Here is a 17,611-nt window from a genome sequence, read left to right as displayed (position 1 = left end):
GTACATTTCTTACTCTTTAGTTTACTTCTGCACCACCTTTAATATGCAACAATGAATTCCGATCACTGAAATTTTTAATTACTATTCTAATTAATCCTTAAAACTTATTTCCTCAATTATTTCCTTAGATTTCTCAGAAAAAATGAGTACAAAGATAAGCCTAAGGGAGTTTGTACTTACACTTGACTTGGAGAACCGGCTATGTCCCCTAGTGATCCGCTTAAATCTTCTATAGACTGGTCAACAGATGCACGCAAGGAGTGAATCTGACGCTGGATATCATACAACATGGAGCGAATCTGCTCCAAACGTCTGATTTCATGTCGGTGCCGAGTTATTTCCAAGTGTGCCCTGAAAAATTCATGCACAAATAAAGAACATCTCTATGAAACACTATTCCTGTGCATGCGCAGCGCAGTAAATATATGTACATTAGAAGTCTGTCAGTCCAGTGTCCTGGGGATCAACAGGGTACCAAAAAGCATAAAAATAAAAAACATCAAGCATATCATCACACATTAATGCATTAAGCATATCATCACACATTAACTTGGTTAATTATTTACTGAAAAATCTAAAGAACTATATAATTGAGAATTGTTGCTTTTGCTTATCAAACTAAGCTATTTCATACAACCTTTTGCTCAGCTAACCAAATTTTATTTCTTCTTACCACAGTATTGCTCCTAAATTTTCACATTCATTTTACCATTCTGTCATAAAATAACCTATTAAATGTCAACTCATACTAAGTCTAGCCTTAAGGCAATCCCCTGAGCAGCTTAGCCATCTGGTTTAAACAATGACCACAGTACATTTTTAATGGGGTTTGGTTTTTTCAAGAGTACAATATAGTGATAGCACTATTAAATATTGTGCACAAGTTATTAGAGAAACATTTTTGACAGACCAGTGTATACTGTTGTAGCACAGGTATATTGCCAAAGCTGCAAGTTTAATAGAAAATGCATATACCAGTGTACAGTACACCGTATGAATTTTTTTAGTTTTTGTTTTTTAACTGATGTTATTTTTCAAAAGTGACTAACTACAATATAAAATATGCATCTCTGCATTAAAATTAAGATTCTAATTAATCTGTAAAGTGGCCTGCACTGCCAAAAACTAGCAAAGTTCTCCATATAAACCCATTAATCATGTTTATACAGGCAGTCCCCGGTTAACGGCGGGCTCGATTAATAATGATCCGGTTTTAAGACGCTTGTCTACCGACGAAAACTGGCAAGTTTCGGCACCGAAAATCGCCGATTTCCGCTTATCGAGGGCCGATAATTGGGTATTGGTGCCAATACATACCTAACAGAGGCAGCGATAACCGAAAATCAGCACTTTTCGGCGCCGTTAAGCCCGAAAATCTAAGAAAAGGCCCCGGAAATCGCTGATTTTCGGTTATCATCACGTCCCCAGAATGGAACCCCCGCCGATAACTGAGGACTGCCTGTATTCAAGTCTGAATGTTCTTATATTCACCATTCTTTTGTCCTTTGGATCCTCATGAATACCTCATACCATTTGTGTAAACTTTATGAGAGACAGCAAGTTTTGAGGGGGCCAGGATGAAGGTACCAATTACATGATCATCAGTAAGTTTGTATGGAAACCAAGTTGCTAACTTCTCGAGTATTTGCATAAACCTGAAACATCCAGTAAACTACATGGGGACTTTCAGGAGTACAGATGATGAGTCACAATTTCTTCTACCAAAAGTAAAGCATAGCCCAACACACACAAGGATAACTTTTTATAATGCATCGCTCACATAAAGAGTACCACAGGTAGATTAGCATTGCCAGGTACCTGCAAGGAAAATGAGGAAAACATCTGTAGCATGCCTAAAGGTAACAGGGGCTCACATTCTGAGCTGTTCCAATTTGCCAGCAGTAACATTACTGCTCTAAAAAATCATCTGCCTTATCTTGAGACAATGGTTCTTGTAACTTGTTTCTTCCTTTGGTCTGTTTAGAGGAACAACCTGGAAGTGTTGCCCCTGAAGTCTCTAGTCCTCTACAGATAAGGCATGATAGCCCTCACTGGATATAACAAAAATTCCTCTGCATTACTAGCAACGGGAGACAAGGAAGGAATGGAGAAAGGAGCTGTGGAACAGTCCTGACTACAAATGGTCTGTTACGAAGTCACTTTGCTCTTCATTGCGAAGTCAGAGGCAAATGACAAAACTACTGATGACCAACATCTACTATGCCTGACCTTCCCGGATAGTCACGAATTTTATAACGTCTCAGAGACGCAACTGCCAGTAAAATTCCATCTATGCTGCAATGTTCAGCAAAAAAAAAAAAAAAAAAAAAAAAAAAAAAAAAAAAAAAAAAAAAAAAAAAGCTTTCAGCAGTAGCTCATGAGCGATGCTTGATGTGTTATATAACTTAATAAGGATAATGGTGTACACCAGTTAGATCTGAGATAACCAAAAAGTACCTTTTTCGCAATAAGTTGGATGAGTATCTTCAACTACAGTAAAGAACCCACCTTGAGTCTATGAAGTTCAAAAACTTGTGAGTGCAGAAACAGCCATCCTTCTGCATTAATGTAGGAAGGGTAAGAAGTTCACATTCAAGGGTACTGTATAGCAAGAGTTGACCAGATCAATGCACCTTCCACTATGAAAGCTACAAAATCAGTTGTAATTGGCCATGATTACATTGCTAGTTGAAATACTGAAAGAGCTAGCAACAGTTACAACCACCACCTCTGAAAAGCCTCTATATCTAAGGCCTTGCTAGATAAACTCCAAGTATGAAAATGGAGGAAGATGAAGGGTGCCCAGGATGCCATGGAAGACACTAAGGGCACCTTCTGAGTTTACTTCCTCTTTGACACGTGCTTCTTCCAGAGAGCAAGGACCAAGTAGCACATTGGGCACAGTTCACAGACAGTTTACATCCTGACATTTGCAACACAAAAGGAGTGAGGATCTACATTCACGGGAGACATAAAGCTCCAATAAGCCCTGAAGTTCTAAGCTAATCATATCTTCTACTAAGAGAACCAGCAATCATCATTTGTATCACTATTGCAACTAAGGGCAAAGGGCAAGCCACTGTAAAATTAAGCAGAAGGAGTCGGAGAACAAACGCAAACATACAGTATCATCTTACATGAGAGCCTTTATAAATCCAACACAGCTTCATCATTAAACTTTTATCTTAAATGAATACCAGTCTTGTAACTTTCCAAATGGAAAAGCAGTGTTGCTAAATGGGACTCACCTACATATACGCTGCATATTTTCTATGTGTCCACTTAGGAGCCGCACTCCAAACTGAGGATCAATTGTCGATGAATTGGAGTAACGGTGACTAGCTTGCAAGGAAGGCGAAGCTCGAGATATACTTGATAAGCCCGAAGGACCAGGAACTGCAAGGTCTTCATCTCGATCACGATTTCCCCCACGGTGGGAAGAACGCGAGGAGTTTGCACTTCTATCATCCTCTGTTGTGTCCAGCGCTGGATCACGAGTAGAGGTGCGCCCCCTATCAAAAAACGTCCTATTATCTACACTTAAACTCTGGGTATTTCTTGTTCCCTCACTACTATTTTCACCATTATCTACCTGAGAGTTATTTACAAACAATGGCAAAAAGCTGGATCCCGTAGTATTGTTATTATCATCATTATAGACATTACTCGCACTTAAACGTTCCTGTGTTGCTCTATTTCGCCCAGCAGGTATTACACCGCGACTTGAGTAGTAACCCCAGAGTGTCCCAGTACGATCTGGTAGAGGATCTGACGGTAAGTCCAAGTTTGCTAATCCCTCATCGTCATCACTGCCCTGTCCATCACTACCTCTAAAGTGTCTGAACTCCGACCCACCAGAATTTTCACTAGGTCGTACAGCACTTGCTCCCTCCCTATCACCCGACTGCAAAGGTCTGGCTTCTGCTCCACCAACAGCATTTGTGTCACCTGAGCTATGAACACTTGACGCTTCTCCAGCACTATCAGAATCGATGCCAGGCCGCTGGAGTCTTGAGGTCCAAAGCAAGGACAATCTGGTGTTCCTTTCTGAAACACCACTGGCTCCACTGGTGGCAGAGGAACTCGAGTCCAGACTTGAAGACGAGGCACTGTCATCACTGATGATCTGTCTTAGGGTTCGAACTGCGCTCAACCCATAGTCTTCGTCCAGTCTCAAATTTGAGTCACCTGTAGTCTGCGATTCTCGATTACTTTGTGCATCTGCCGTTGGCCAGGTAGACGACCCCCTTGCAGCACCATCACTTGGACTTGGATCCTGTACGGATAAAAAATTCACAGTCATTATGAATTGAGTCCTACAGTAAACCCCCCGTATTCGCAGGGGATGCGTACCGCACCCCCCCCCCCACGAATAGCTAAAATCCACGAATGCTTAAAACCCCTCTAAAAACCACTTAGAACTGCCTATTTTGATAGTTTAAACACAAGAAAAACCCTCTAAAAATGCTTAAACCTGAGTATTTTAATAGTTTTATCACAAAAAGTGCATTTAGTTATAAAAATATGAAAATACAGTAATTAGTGGATATTTCTCAATGAAAAATACTGCGAATGGGCGGATTTTCCGCGAATAATGGGTAGATACGCTCCACAGAGAAATCCACGAATACGTGAGTCCGCGAATCTTGAGAACGCGAATACAGGGGGGTTTACTGTATTCCTAAACAGTAACTGGGGTATACCAGCAAGCAATAAGAAAGAGAGCTATGGTTTTGGAATGTACATAAAACTGGATATAAAATTACAAACAGCAGTAAAATTCAGTGGAGCTGCAAAACATCTAGGCTTTAATGGCATCTAATAACAAGGCTCCTACATTTTGCCCTAGCAGCATAATACATATTAGAGGACACTCTACTGAAATAAACAATCTTGATACCAGAGCTGTGAGCTTTAGTTTATTAAGGTCAATTTTATCATTTATTTTATATCTTTATGTTCAATCAAAATACTGTAAAAATGTGGAGGAGAGTCAGGAAAATAGAGACATTTTTAAACGTAAAATGCAATTTATTTCAAGACATAAACCTGGAAATTTCATTAAATTATTTCATACCATTCTTATTTGCTACAATAAAATCACAATTCAAAAAAGAGAAAGCTTTTCAACTAAAAAATAAACTCAGAATATCAAATATGCCCAAATTCTCCATGAAACTGTTAATTACTCACTCAACATCCAGCTGACTGGAATTTAACATAAGACTAGCTTCTAATACAATAGCATACCAACGTACGTGGAAAATAGAAGCAATAGAAAATGTAAATACAAAAAGCTCTAACACTGTGTAACAACAATGCACTTTATTATATTCACTGTTTTGTTAGTCTGGAATTTGTTTCTTTTAATATTACTTGTACTACATAAACACATACACTATCTTAGGATTGCTTGTACAGAATATGATGACATAGTTACTTGATCACGACTACCTAGTTTGGGTAAGCTAGCCTATTGTTATATGATGATATAATGTAGTTACTTGCTCATGACTACCTAGTTTGGGTTGGAGAACCTATTGTGACCAAAGTTCCGTGACATTTTGCTCACTGAATTGTTGTAGTTTTGGGGTGACATCTGTAAAATGTGTTAATTACAAACTTATGGTGCACAGCACTACAAAGATATATTTGACTAGGATTTTGCTGTAGCCTGGCATAAGCTAAAGAGTTCACTAACATGACATCTGCGTCCCACTCGGACATACTATAGTACAGTTAAACGAGAGATTTCAACAACTTACCTGATCACGAGAGCTGGCTCTCTGTTCCTCTGTTACCTGCTGGGCGAACTGTCTTGCTTGGTTGAGTAACGCCTGCTGTCCTAAAGTTGGAGGTGGTTCTATAGGATCTGTACCTCGATCCACCTGCAAATCACAACAGAAATCAACTGGGTGATCTTTGTTAAGTATATCTTAGTTTAACCAGACCACTCCACTGAACTGATTAACAGCTCTCCTAGGGCTGGCCCGAAGGATCAGACTTATTTTACGTGGCTAAGAACCAATTGGTTACCTAACAACGGGACCTACAGTTTATTGTGGAATCCGAACCACATTATAGCAAGAAATGAATTTCTATCACCAGAAATAAATTACTCTTATTCTTCACTGGCTGGTCAGAGATTCGAACTCGCGGCCAATAGAGTGGTAGCTGAGAACGGAACCCGCTCGCCCAACGAAGAACTAGGGCGATCTTTGTAAGTACAGTATATTATACAGCAACATAATACAGTATATTATAACCAGAGAACATAAGAGAGAGAGAAATCCAGAAAGAGAGAGAGAGAGAGAGAGAGAGAGAGAGAGAGAGAGAGAGAGAGAGAGAGAGAGAGATTGATTGATTGATTTCATATTCAGGTAATGCCTACAGGAAAAAACAGTACAAATAATTACCAATCCTAATGCCCTCTCTACCAAACTGTCCAACAATTTTTACCTTTTACCTAAGAAAAAATCCTTCAAGCAAGCCGAAAAGGCCTAATAAAATAACTCTGGGGCTCATTAAACTAAATGACTTCAATAAGAATAATACTGAACCCAAAATGCTTCCAACTCATATCATTAATACACACTAAAAGTATTACTGTATATTATTAAATAGCTTGACCAGACCACTGAGGTCATTTATTTAGCTCTAGCAGGGCTGGCCCAAAAGATTTGTCTTCAATAATGAGAAGATTTATATGAGTGAAGATGAGCTTACTACTCACACTCACAATCACATTCCTGCAATAAATACTGTAATGCCCAAGTGCTTTATAATTATTATTACAATGATTATTGGTATTAGGAAGGCCAATTTTTGTAAGTCGTATTAAAAGTAACTACAGTACTGTACTGCATCAGCATAATTATTTTGTATAGACTAATTTCTCTTTGGCAAATAATAGTTTTCTTCACAAAGAAGGGGGTGAAGTAAATATGCAAAGAAATTTTATAAAAAATTTCTTTTGGTACGGGTACAAGACCTTCCACTCACGTGCACAAATCAGGTGCCTCCATTCCAACCAAAGTCAAAACCAAAGTCATCACCCATTCAACCAAGGCAATAGTTTGAAATGCTTCAACAATAGCCATGGCGAGAAAAGCATGACATCTGATCAGCATGGCAGATGAAGAACGAGAGAACGTTATTTACCAAGTGAGTGGGGGGGATCTGGCTATCTCTCAGGTAGGAATGGGTATCTGTGAACTTGGGTCTTAGTCCCCATTTACCTCTCTAAAGCTGATATTTCCTGGGACATCATTAATCATCTTAATGATCTGGTTAGAGTTTTTTTTTGATGTCCCCAGTCAGGTTCTTTCTACTCTTTTTGAATCTGGTGCTATACCCTTGTAGAAAGAAGGAAATGCATCACACCTAATTTGAAACAGATTAAAGAATACTGTGGTATAAAAATACATTCTTACCCGACTGGTAGTTTGTGAGTTATTATTCAAAGCAGTGCTGGTGAGGGCCTCATATCTTGACATGAGGTCTCGGAAGCGACTAGATAATTGGTTGTATCTATGGCTCAAGCGAATCTCACGTGCAACCAACTCTAGACGGGAAAGCGGAGGAGAAGAGTTTGTCCCACTCACTCTACTGGGTGCCTGCGGTGATCGGTCACCAGAAGTATTGGCAATGCCAGTTATCAACTTGTGACCTAAGGGATCAAATTTCACATACCTGAAATAAAACAAGAACATAATCTGTAAAAACATATAAAATCACTTATTATGGATGGATTGATGCATAGTGTTTATGGCTCAAGCCCTGGCACTGGAACCATGACATTTAATGCCATAATGAGAGATTAGGAAATGATAGTGAATGAGAAAAAGGCTAGTGGGTTATGAGAGTTTAAAATATGTTATGAGGAGAATTTGAAGGAAAAATTATATGAAAATGCACGAATAAATGCACCCAAAATATTGAACACAAACTATATTCTATTAAAAATTCTGATAATCTTTGAAAACTGCAATAAAGGCTTTAAAATCATGCCCCTTCTCAAAGAATTTCAACAAAAGATTTACCCTAGATATACCTCTGACAGTGATTAGCATATATGAGTTATTGCATGAGAATGGATTTTACTCTTGAAGAGGGACAGTGAATGAAATTAGTAACCACGAAGACCAAGAGCCCAGTGCCAAAACATTACGGATGTCTTACAATAACAAGAACAAAATACTTTGCCAGAAAAATTCTCTATAATCAGATACAGTCAAATGGTAAAACATGACAGAGAGAGAGACATCTTACCTAACTTTCTCTTTCTCATCTCCAGTTGATATAGTGGCAAAAGGTTCGGGCTGAAACCAGTCCCAAAAGTAAATTTCATTAAAAGTAGCAATAACTAAAACTTGATCTGTAGGATGAAATGCTAATGATGCTATTACAGTGTCCTTTTCTGTTGTCCAAACTTCGCTGCCTCCCTGTAAACAGAAGACCGTTAATAGAATAAATGATATGGACCAGCTGCCTAAATATGTCACATGCTTTTATGCCTCTAATACAGTAAAGTGGAAAAGGCAAGCTTTTTATTACTGTTAAGTTATTAGAAATCCATACATCTGTTCTCAAACATGACCAATCACTAAACTGATTATACTTGACAGGGTTTGTATAAGTCTTTGGCATAATACTGTTGATAAAAATATTCCATCCTACCCATTCTTTAGCTCAGAAATTTCACCTGCGAGCAAAATAACCAAGGGTAAAATTACTGCTCTACAAACATGACAAATTTTGATCAATTTGTATTTTTTATAAAAAACAACCCTTCAGTCATAACACAGGGATAAATTCTCTGGTGCTAGCTGGAGTCCAGTTAAAAACAACAAGGAATTGGTGGCTACGGACATCAGCCAATAGGGGAAGAGGAGGAAGCTACGCGACCTGCTTTATCTGTTACCCATCAGATTTTCTAGCAAAGATCCTATATCTATCTATTTACTGCAAACTAAGTTATGATGCCAGTTAACACATTTCTATTCAGTTTAATTGGCATCCAGATAATAAAACCGAGTGACTACTTAACATGTGTTATTATAAAAAAACCATTTTTTTTCAGTCTAAGAATATACAGTATAATGCAGCACCTCTCTGTCTCCAAAACCCCATTTGGCATAAATTCTACTCTGATACAGGACCAAAAAATTGTAACTAAACTAATTTACCAAAGCATGAGTTTTCATATGACTCACCTTCAGATCCCACACCCTAACTTCACCCCCAAGGCAGCCAGATGCAATGATTTCATTGGAAGCTGGATGAAATGCGATGCACCAAGGGGTACGTGGATGTCCCTCCAGAGTGCAAATGCACTGGCCTGTCTTGACTTCACTTACATAGATGTTATGATCACCATGAGTTGAGGCAACTTTGGATCTGAAAGATTAAATTGAATGTTAAGGAAATGTACTGAAGTCTAAAGAACTAACGATGTGGTAGACCCTGGTCAAATGTATTCACATCACAATCCATGCCTTCCTTCGTATCATAGCCGTCCTCAGCCTCACCACCCTCTGAAATTTCAGGGCTTTTGCATGGCTGGCCAAAAAGATTCTTCCTGAACAGGCCAATATCTGAGCCAGAAAATTTGGGATTGGAAGGGCAATCAGACAGAAGCAATTGTTGAAAAGAAAATGTCCTTAACTGTTGGTTGAAATTAGGACCAAAGCTTACATTACTCATACTATATTCAATATTTAACCAATAAACACTTCCAATTTCTAAAAGGCACAACTAGCAATGGATTGGCAAGAGGGATTCATTCTTAAACATGGGTCAAAATTGATGCAGAAGAAAAATCCATGAACTGGGCAGCTAAACAGGAAGACAATGGGAACAGAAGAAAAGTAGCTGGGGCTTTGTGCAAGGCACATTGTAGGCAAAACTCACATAAAGGGCGTGGAAGAACTTTTTGCAAAATTGAATAACCCCACAAATAAAGAAGGACCCCATTATTCACTGCAAAAATACACACACAAGAGTTTTCAGTTCTTACATTTGATAGCAAACATTAAAAGCAAACAGGTGGGCACCCCAACAAACTGACCCGTCTCTAATGGGGACTGACCTAATGACAGCAGCAGCATCCAGTGACTATACATAGTAAAGCAGATTTACTAAAATTTAAGGGGTGATCTGCACACAGGAAGTTTGACTTTACTCTCTAATTCATTTCAAGTCAGGCAAAATTAACTTTAAATTTGTTGAGCAGGTTAACCGACAGCGCAGACGCGCCTAAAAACTTACCCATCAGGACTGAACACCATTAAAAATGTTGCTTTTGGAGCTCCTGGGAGTTGACAAGAAGTTTGTGAATATTCACGATAAACAAGTGTCTCCTCTGTCACTCGGTGCAGCTGATTTACAGTGGCCTGGGGGTACCTGGACGCCACTTCCCGGCGGGCCAAAAGCACAGCTGTTGGCACCAGGAATGGATCCTGGTACCTGACCCCTCCCTCTCCTTCTACACCTGCTTCTGCTTTCATATCAGCATCTGGTTCATCCATTATCTGCAAACAATTAGAGAACGGCAATGTAAGTTTAGGTACATGAGAGAGAGAGAGAGAGAGAGAGGTTCATCCATTATCTGAAAACAATTAGAAAACAGCAATGTAAGTTTAGGAGAGAGAGAGAGAGAGAGAGAGAGAGAGAGAGAGAGAGAGAGAGAGAGAGAGAGAGAGAGAGAGAGAGAGAGAGAGAGAGAGAATAAACTACATAATGCACTCAACTACAAAGCCTTAGCAATGGCAACAACACTGTTTCCCTGGCACTGCATAATTCATGTTTTCTTGCATGAATACGAGGCCACAATTAGCAAAATTACCAACACACTCTGTACCACTCAAGTTCTCTTCACAAACTTAAGAAAGCTACCATTTTCTGTAATTTTCACCGAGAGAAAAACCGTCTACTTGTCTTCGCATACTTCCGGTACCAGACTGGCACAAAAGGAGACGAATAAAAGCAAAACAAATCCTTCTTGGCTAAGGTCAATACTACATTATTCTCGTGGCTCTTTTTATCTCACCTGATACCCCTATTTGTGTTGCAGTAATCTACATAAAGATGTTCCTTATCAGCCCATTTTTCCAATGCTTTTTTGAGGCCATCGTTTATCACTTTTTTTCTGATTTTTTTTTTATAAAGAAAACAATGAAAGCATTGTCAATATTATCAATCTTATTTGGTTCAAAACTGGGTAAATGTTCAGAGCCTAGTGTCAAGTTATTTATAACTGATTTGCTATCAGAACACTAAGTAGTTGTACCTTGGTGATGTAGTGGTCACTACTGTCCTTAGCTTAAAATGTGTTGGATGATGACGCTCAAGTCAAGCATATTCCACTTTTGTATAGGTTATGCTGAGATAAGCCTAGCAGTGTTACTCTACATAATTAGTCAGAAGATGAACCTTGTTCATATAGAACAAGCCCACAACAGTCAACGTCAGTAACTCTCTGCTTGTTTGCTTTGGGTATATAAAAGGCATAGGCCTAACCTATCATTTATCAACTAGTCCTCTATTTGTTTGCTTAAGATATCTGAACAGCTTAGGACTAACCGATCATTTACCACCTACCACAGCATTACCTAAGCAGCCATTTTGTCATGGCAGTGAGGAATAAGAGGCAAAGCACGCTTGTGTTAGCCCAAATAAGCTCAAAGTCACGATAGTCCAGGCTAGTATGGGTGGCAGAAAATAGACTTAGGCTATTTTACTAATGCTGTATCCCCCACACTAGGCACACTAGTGCAATTTTATTTTAAAAACACACAGGTCAGGATACTGAGATTTATTCTACTTTGTGAAAAGCTCAACAAAAAAATCACATGCACTTATACCATTTAACTTATGTTGATAATTTCTTAGATTTTTTGTGTTGCATTGTAGGTACCTATGGCAATGAATTAAGGATACTGTAATAGGCATGTGCATGTAGTACTCACATCTCTTAAAACATTATTCGTTGGAGGGGTGGACAGAGCTGTCGCCTGGCACGCTGTTGGCCCAGCGATCGACTCTCCTACCCGGTTAATGAAGAATTAGAGGAATTTATTTCTGGTGACAGAAATTCATTTCTCATCATAATGTGGTTCGGATCCCACAATAAGCTGTAGGTTCCGTTGCTAGGTAACCAGTTGGTTATTAGCCACGTAAAATAAATCTAATCAGCCCTAGGAGAGCTTTTAATCAGCTCAGTGGTCTGGTTAAACTAAGATATACTTAACTTTTCTGAAAACATTAATTCTTAAAATCTGGCAGTGTACAGTATAACAAAAGTGATCTCATTTCTTAATCTTGAGTGATGCAGTGCAAGGATACAGTGTTCTCTTAGCTATTTCTCAACAACTGCTGAGCCTCATGGTAACTTCAACGGAAACGAAAAACATTGTTCGTTTGTGCACATTAAGTGCTAGGCATTCACAAACAACTGTCACCCCTGTAGGTTTGATCTACATGAATAAAGGTTTATCTTTTGAATAATACAGTAATAATAAAGATAAAATTTAATTAGACTTTTGCTTTCCAATAAGGCAAACATTCTTGGTATTCAACTGTTCTGTACCAATTCCCTAAAGCTTGAAAAGATGTAATTCTAGTGTCTTAACCCCCAAAAGTGTGGTAGTTACTGTCATTCAGTGCCTTCTGGGTTACAGTAAGAGGCATCCATAATGAATGACTCCAGTAAAGTATATTAATTTAGGGTTTTGGATGTGATGAGCTAGATCCTGTAGGGTTAGGACACATCTCTGTATATCCACACCAAAGTCCACAGTTTCCAACCTTTGCACCCAACCCCCCCTCCCTTTACTGTAGGTCTTGGACAAGGGGCTCTCTCTATCTCTAAAATTTCTAATCTCTGACAGAAAAAAGGTCAGAATCATTAGAGACACACATCCAAATACATATGTAAACATAGGCTACTTTTAACTTTGAACTACCCTACCCTACCCTCCTCAACGAGACTGAAACTAATATTGGATATCACCAAATGTCGGTCATTTTGGCATTTTATATACAAGAAATGAGGGGCAAAGTATATACTCAATGAGATATGTATGAAGACTTGCATAATTTTTGTTATGGAAGTTTTCCATTACTAAATGGACATTGTTTGCGGTATTGATCGTCTGCAGCATATCTACTTTAAGGTTACTTGTGGTTCTTTGAGAGTTTGTATTATTGTCACCAAAGAATTAGGTAATTTTTAGCCAACAAAACTTCAGATATTCTCCTGATATAATTCACATCATTTTTTAATTCCTTCAAAAACTGCTGATAGTGACAGCACTAACTTTAATTTTGTACTTCTGTATGAAATCCACACTAAAACCCTTTATCCATCTGAAAATAAGAGCAATTCCTCCCACCGCTAGATATCTCTCCTAACCGAATTGAATTAGCAAGGCTGAGACAAGAGGAACAATTATACCTTCCAACTGAACAGTCAAATCTACAAGGAATATTCTAAGTACAGTACAATGCCATGGGGGAGATTGGGGATGCCTGCTGCCAGTCGAGACCTTGTATGTATGGTTAGTTTACAATATTTTTCATTTCACTTTTATGATTCCTAACACTTTCACCTAAGATATACATTTAGATAAGGCTGGGATACATCTGTGTATTTTACTATATGAACTATACTGCTCTACTACACGTCAAGATAGGATGGGAAGTCAAACTATGGACTTGGTAAGGATCCAGCACCCAGGATGAAGGAGTTTGGGACGATTAGGCCGTTTATTTTTGGCCATGAACCTGTTGGGCTATCAGAACTTTAGGCCATACAAAGTTTAGGCCGTAAGACGTGGCGAAAGCTCCTTGGGACACAGTGTTTAGTACTAGCCCCTTGGGGATCAAAGTATTATATGCTGTACACCCATTCCAGTTGTTTGCCAGTTTGGGTGTTAAGGCATAAATGACTTACGGTCGAAATGACCAGGACCCAAATGAAGTCACATTAATGAAGGCAGGGTCAAGATGCACCCCTGTATTAAGGCCTTGCAATATCTTTGGCCTTTATTACATGTATCATGGAATCAAGTCTATAACTGAATAAACTAAATACAGTAAACCCCCAGTATTCGCGGTTTCACGATTCGCGGATTTCTTTGCAGAACATATATACACACTATTCAGGGGAAATTCGCCCATTCGCGGTATTTTTCACTGAGGAATATTCACTAATTACTGTATTTTCATATTTTCATAACTAAATGCACTTTTTGTGATAAAACTATTAAAATACTCAGGAACACGCATTTTTAGAAGTTTTTTTTTGGTGTTTGAACTATCAAAATAGGCAGTTCTAAGTGTTTTTACAGGGGTTTTAAGTATTCATGGATTTTAGCTATTCATGGGGGGTGTGGCAAACATCCCCTGAGAATATGGGGGTTTACTGTACCTTAATAAACGCACAAGGGCAAACTGAAAATCACTGATAAAAACAAAGCAAAACAGAAAGGGGTAATTATTGAACTAAGTGATCCCATATGCCGAGTTTGACCGTTCGTCACCCACTCGAATCAAAGTGCTTATCTCATACAGCACTGGGTAAAAAGAACTAATTGAGATATTGACCTCGCCTGGTGACCTCTCGCACACCATAATATTAACTCAACAACCACCACTGAACGAAATGTATACATAAGTAAACATGAAAGATTAATGAAAAAGGGAGCCCAGCTGGACAAAACTTACGAAAATTATACCAGATTTTGGCATCAAACGAATACCCATATATACGAAGCCTCTGGAACCAGAGTTAGCTAGAAAAAGGCACCAGGGCAAGGAGTGTGTGTGATGTGTGGTAAAATGACAGTGAAAGCTCAAAGTGTCTTGTGAACTTATACAGAATTTCTGAATGCCCACAGACTAAGTGAAATTCTAAGTTCAAGAATTTTACAATGTGCCATTTAAGATAAAGACTCGGTCACTACTACCCTTTGAAAGGGTGGAAAATTTATACAGCTTAAAGAATAAAACAAATGTATTTAAGGGGAAACGTAATTTTCATTTAACCCAAAACATATAAAAGGAAACACTTGGGAAAATATGAAAGATAGCTGACATCTGAGCACGACAAGTGAAGCTCCAACATAATCAATTATCGAGCAACTTGCTCCTATGACAGTGAAAGCATGCAGTACAACAGACAGTTTTCAGGAAGTGAATACCTCCCCAACTACACATGCTTTGTGACTGATAACGGCTAACGACACGAACCACACTTTTTAGACTGCTTATCCTGTAGTTTATGTGTTTCAGACCATTCCTGTTGTCAAAATTTGCTCTTTTATAATTAATCCCCACAAAACACCCAATTTCCAACTGCGATCCTCTGTTATTGTTAAATATTTGTTGTGGCGAAATGCAAACATCAGTGGTTCAGAACTAATCTGACAATAACGGTCAGAAATCCACAGCCTGTGAGCCAGGATATGCAATAGGATAAATATAGAGCTAACGCAGGCCATATTTAGCGAGATATTAAAGAAATTCATGCAGTCGTACAGAGAACCTTTGCGGGAAACTGTGTTTAGCACCAACCCCTTGGAGTTGAATGTACAAACATGAACAAAAGACGAAAAATTTCTCCAAATACCTTATAAACACCCTTTTCTATACTGTTCGGTCAAAAACGTTTTAATAACGTACGATATCCTTGTGTCCAATATGGCCGTAAGCTAAGCCTATAAAAATTACACCCTAAACTACTCAGGCTTATATACATTAGCCTCGCGTCCCCATGGGAATGCAAGCCACAAGGAAATACAGGCTACTCAGGCTTACAACAACCTGCACGGATTGGTGCTGGCCTATAGGCCTCTTTGGGAAAGACATCGTAGCCTAACCAGTGCGGTCAATCAGTCTGCAGCCTAACCTGACTGATATTACTACGTAAAATAGAAGTCTAGTAGTCTAACGTCCATATTACAGCATCATATTAATGATTTTTTCGTAATTAAACTGAAAATCTAGCCTGAGCCCCTTATGGTAACATCAGCACTGCGGTCAGTCTGCAGCCTAACCTGACAGACATTACTACGTAAAATAGAAGTCTAGTAGTCTAACCTCCAATTTACAGCATCATATAAAAGATTTTTTCGTAATTAAACTGAAAATCTAGCCTGAGCCCCTTATGGTAACATCAGCACTGCGGTCAGTCTGCAGCCTAACCTGACAGACATTACAACATAAAATAGGAGTCTAGTAGTCTAACCTCCATATTACAGCATCATATTAATGACTTTTTCGTAATTAAACTGAATATCTAGCCTGAGCCCCTTAAGGTAACATCAGCACTGCGGTCAGTCTGGAGCCTAACCTGGTCGTAATTCCTTTGCTAGAATTAGCCGTCTAACCAACGAATTACGTCAATACGAGTAATTTCGTAATTATTAAAACGAAAACCTAGCCCGGGCCTCTTTGGGAAAGCCACCGTAGCCTAACAGGTCTGGTCAGTCTGTAGGCCCGCTACCCAGTCTAGCCTGACAAATTTCTTTCCGTTAAACAGGCCTATCAGTCTAGCCTGCGTATTACGGCGTCAACATAAATGACATCCGGGTAAATAAAATGGGGGAAAATATGATGGGCAAAACACATACCTAACCGTACATGAGACGGGGACGGGGGCGGGGGGGGGGGGGACTATAAGCTACCTGGACCCAAATAGGGTATACTGTAGTATGAGGTCCCGATGTAAACACATTTCTTTCAGCCCTATTTATCCACCCATCCCTCCCCATTTCCCCCAATTTTATACATACAGGATGTGGTGCGTGGTCATAGGTCTCTAACTGTCACACTCGCGACACCCACGGCCTTCAGGAAGGGCGTGAATAATTGATATATTAACCTTTTACGACGAAGACGCCATTGCCTTGGTTCCTCCACTCCCTTGTTTATGTCAGCTAATGTGACGTCACGGGCGGCAGATTCGAACGCGGATTTCGGGAGGGCCATTTGGGTTTTTTGGTTTGGCCCTTTTCTGTAATGGGTTTTTGGGTATTTATTTGTTTATTTCGTCTCCTTCGAGGTTAGTAGAGATCTTAGTTTGTTTTCGGGGAGAGTCTAAGCGTCCGTACTATCTTGCTACGTACGAGAAAATACGTCTTCGCCTAATTCGGGAAGGCCAGTTTGAATTTGGCTTTTTTTTGAGATGGGTTTTGGGTATTTGTTTCGTTTCCTTATAGGTCAGTTGAGATTTCAGTCAATTTATGCAAGAGTCCCTACTTCCTCTTACTAAGCACAAGTAAACAGAGATCTCAGTCAATTTAAACAAAAGTGTATACTACCTTACTATGTCCAAGTAAGTACTTGTTAACCTAATTAGGGAGGGCCAGTTTAGTTTTACCTTTCTTGCAATGGGTTTCGTGTATTGATTTCGTCCCCTCATAGGTCAGTAGAGTTCTCAGACAATTTGAGAGAGTCTGTGCTATCTGGATAGGTTATAAAAAGTACTTATTCACCTAATTTGGAAGGGCCGGGTTGGATTTTTTTCTTGCGTTGGGTTTTGGGTATTATCGTATTACTTGCTAAGCATAAGTAAACACTTGTTCACCTGATTCGAGGAATTCGGGAG

At 39.2% G+C, this 17,611-nt stretch overlaps 1 protein-coding gene across 5 annotated transcripts in view; it reads right to left on the bottom strand.

Moving 5' to 3' along the window:
* LOC136836909 (serine-rich adhesin for platelets-like) overlaps nt 1–17,017 on the bottom strand; it is a 40,337-nt gene extending 23,320 nt beyond the window's left edge. For 2 of the 5 annotated variants that reach the window (XM_067101359.1, XM_067101362.1), the window contains exons 1-8: nt 16,886–17,017; nt 10,270–10,532; nt 9,216–9,399; nt 8,272–8,444; nt 7,434–7,692; nt 5,766–5,888; nt 3,249–4,276; nt 181–351 (exon numbers count right to left, since the gene is read on the bottom strand). In XM_067101359.1, the coding sequence (XP_066957460.1) occupies nt 181–351; nt 3,249–4,276; nt 5,766–5,888; nt 7,434–7,692; nt 8,272–8,444; nt 9,216–9,399; nt 10,270–10,529 (2,198 nt within the window). In that variant the 5' untranslated portion in view covers nt 10,530–10,532; nt 16,886–17,017. Of the gene's footprint in view, nt 1–180; nt 352–3,248; nt 4,277–5,765; nt 5,889–7,433; nt 7,693–8,271; nt 8,445–9,215; nt 9,400–10,269; nt 10,533–11,290; nt 11,310–16,796 lie in introns of those variants that run through there. The other 3 variants (XM_067101360.1, XM_067101363.1, XM_067101361.1) reach the window with 3 other exon arrangements.
* Between the last annotated feature and the right edge of the window lie 594 nt (nt 17,018–17,611).

Source organism: Macrobrachium rosenbergii, chromosome 57 (assembly GCF_040412425.1).
Source record: "Macrobrachium rosenbergii isolate ZJJX-2024 chromosome 57, ASM4041242v1, whole genome shotgun sequence".
NCBI classification, from domain to species: Eukaryota; Metazoa; Arthropoda; class Malacostraca; order Decapoda; family Palaemonidae; genus Macrobrachium; species Macrobrachium rosenbergii.
This window is presented reverse-complemented; position numbering and strand designations above follow the sequence as displayed.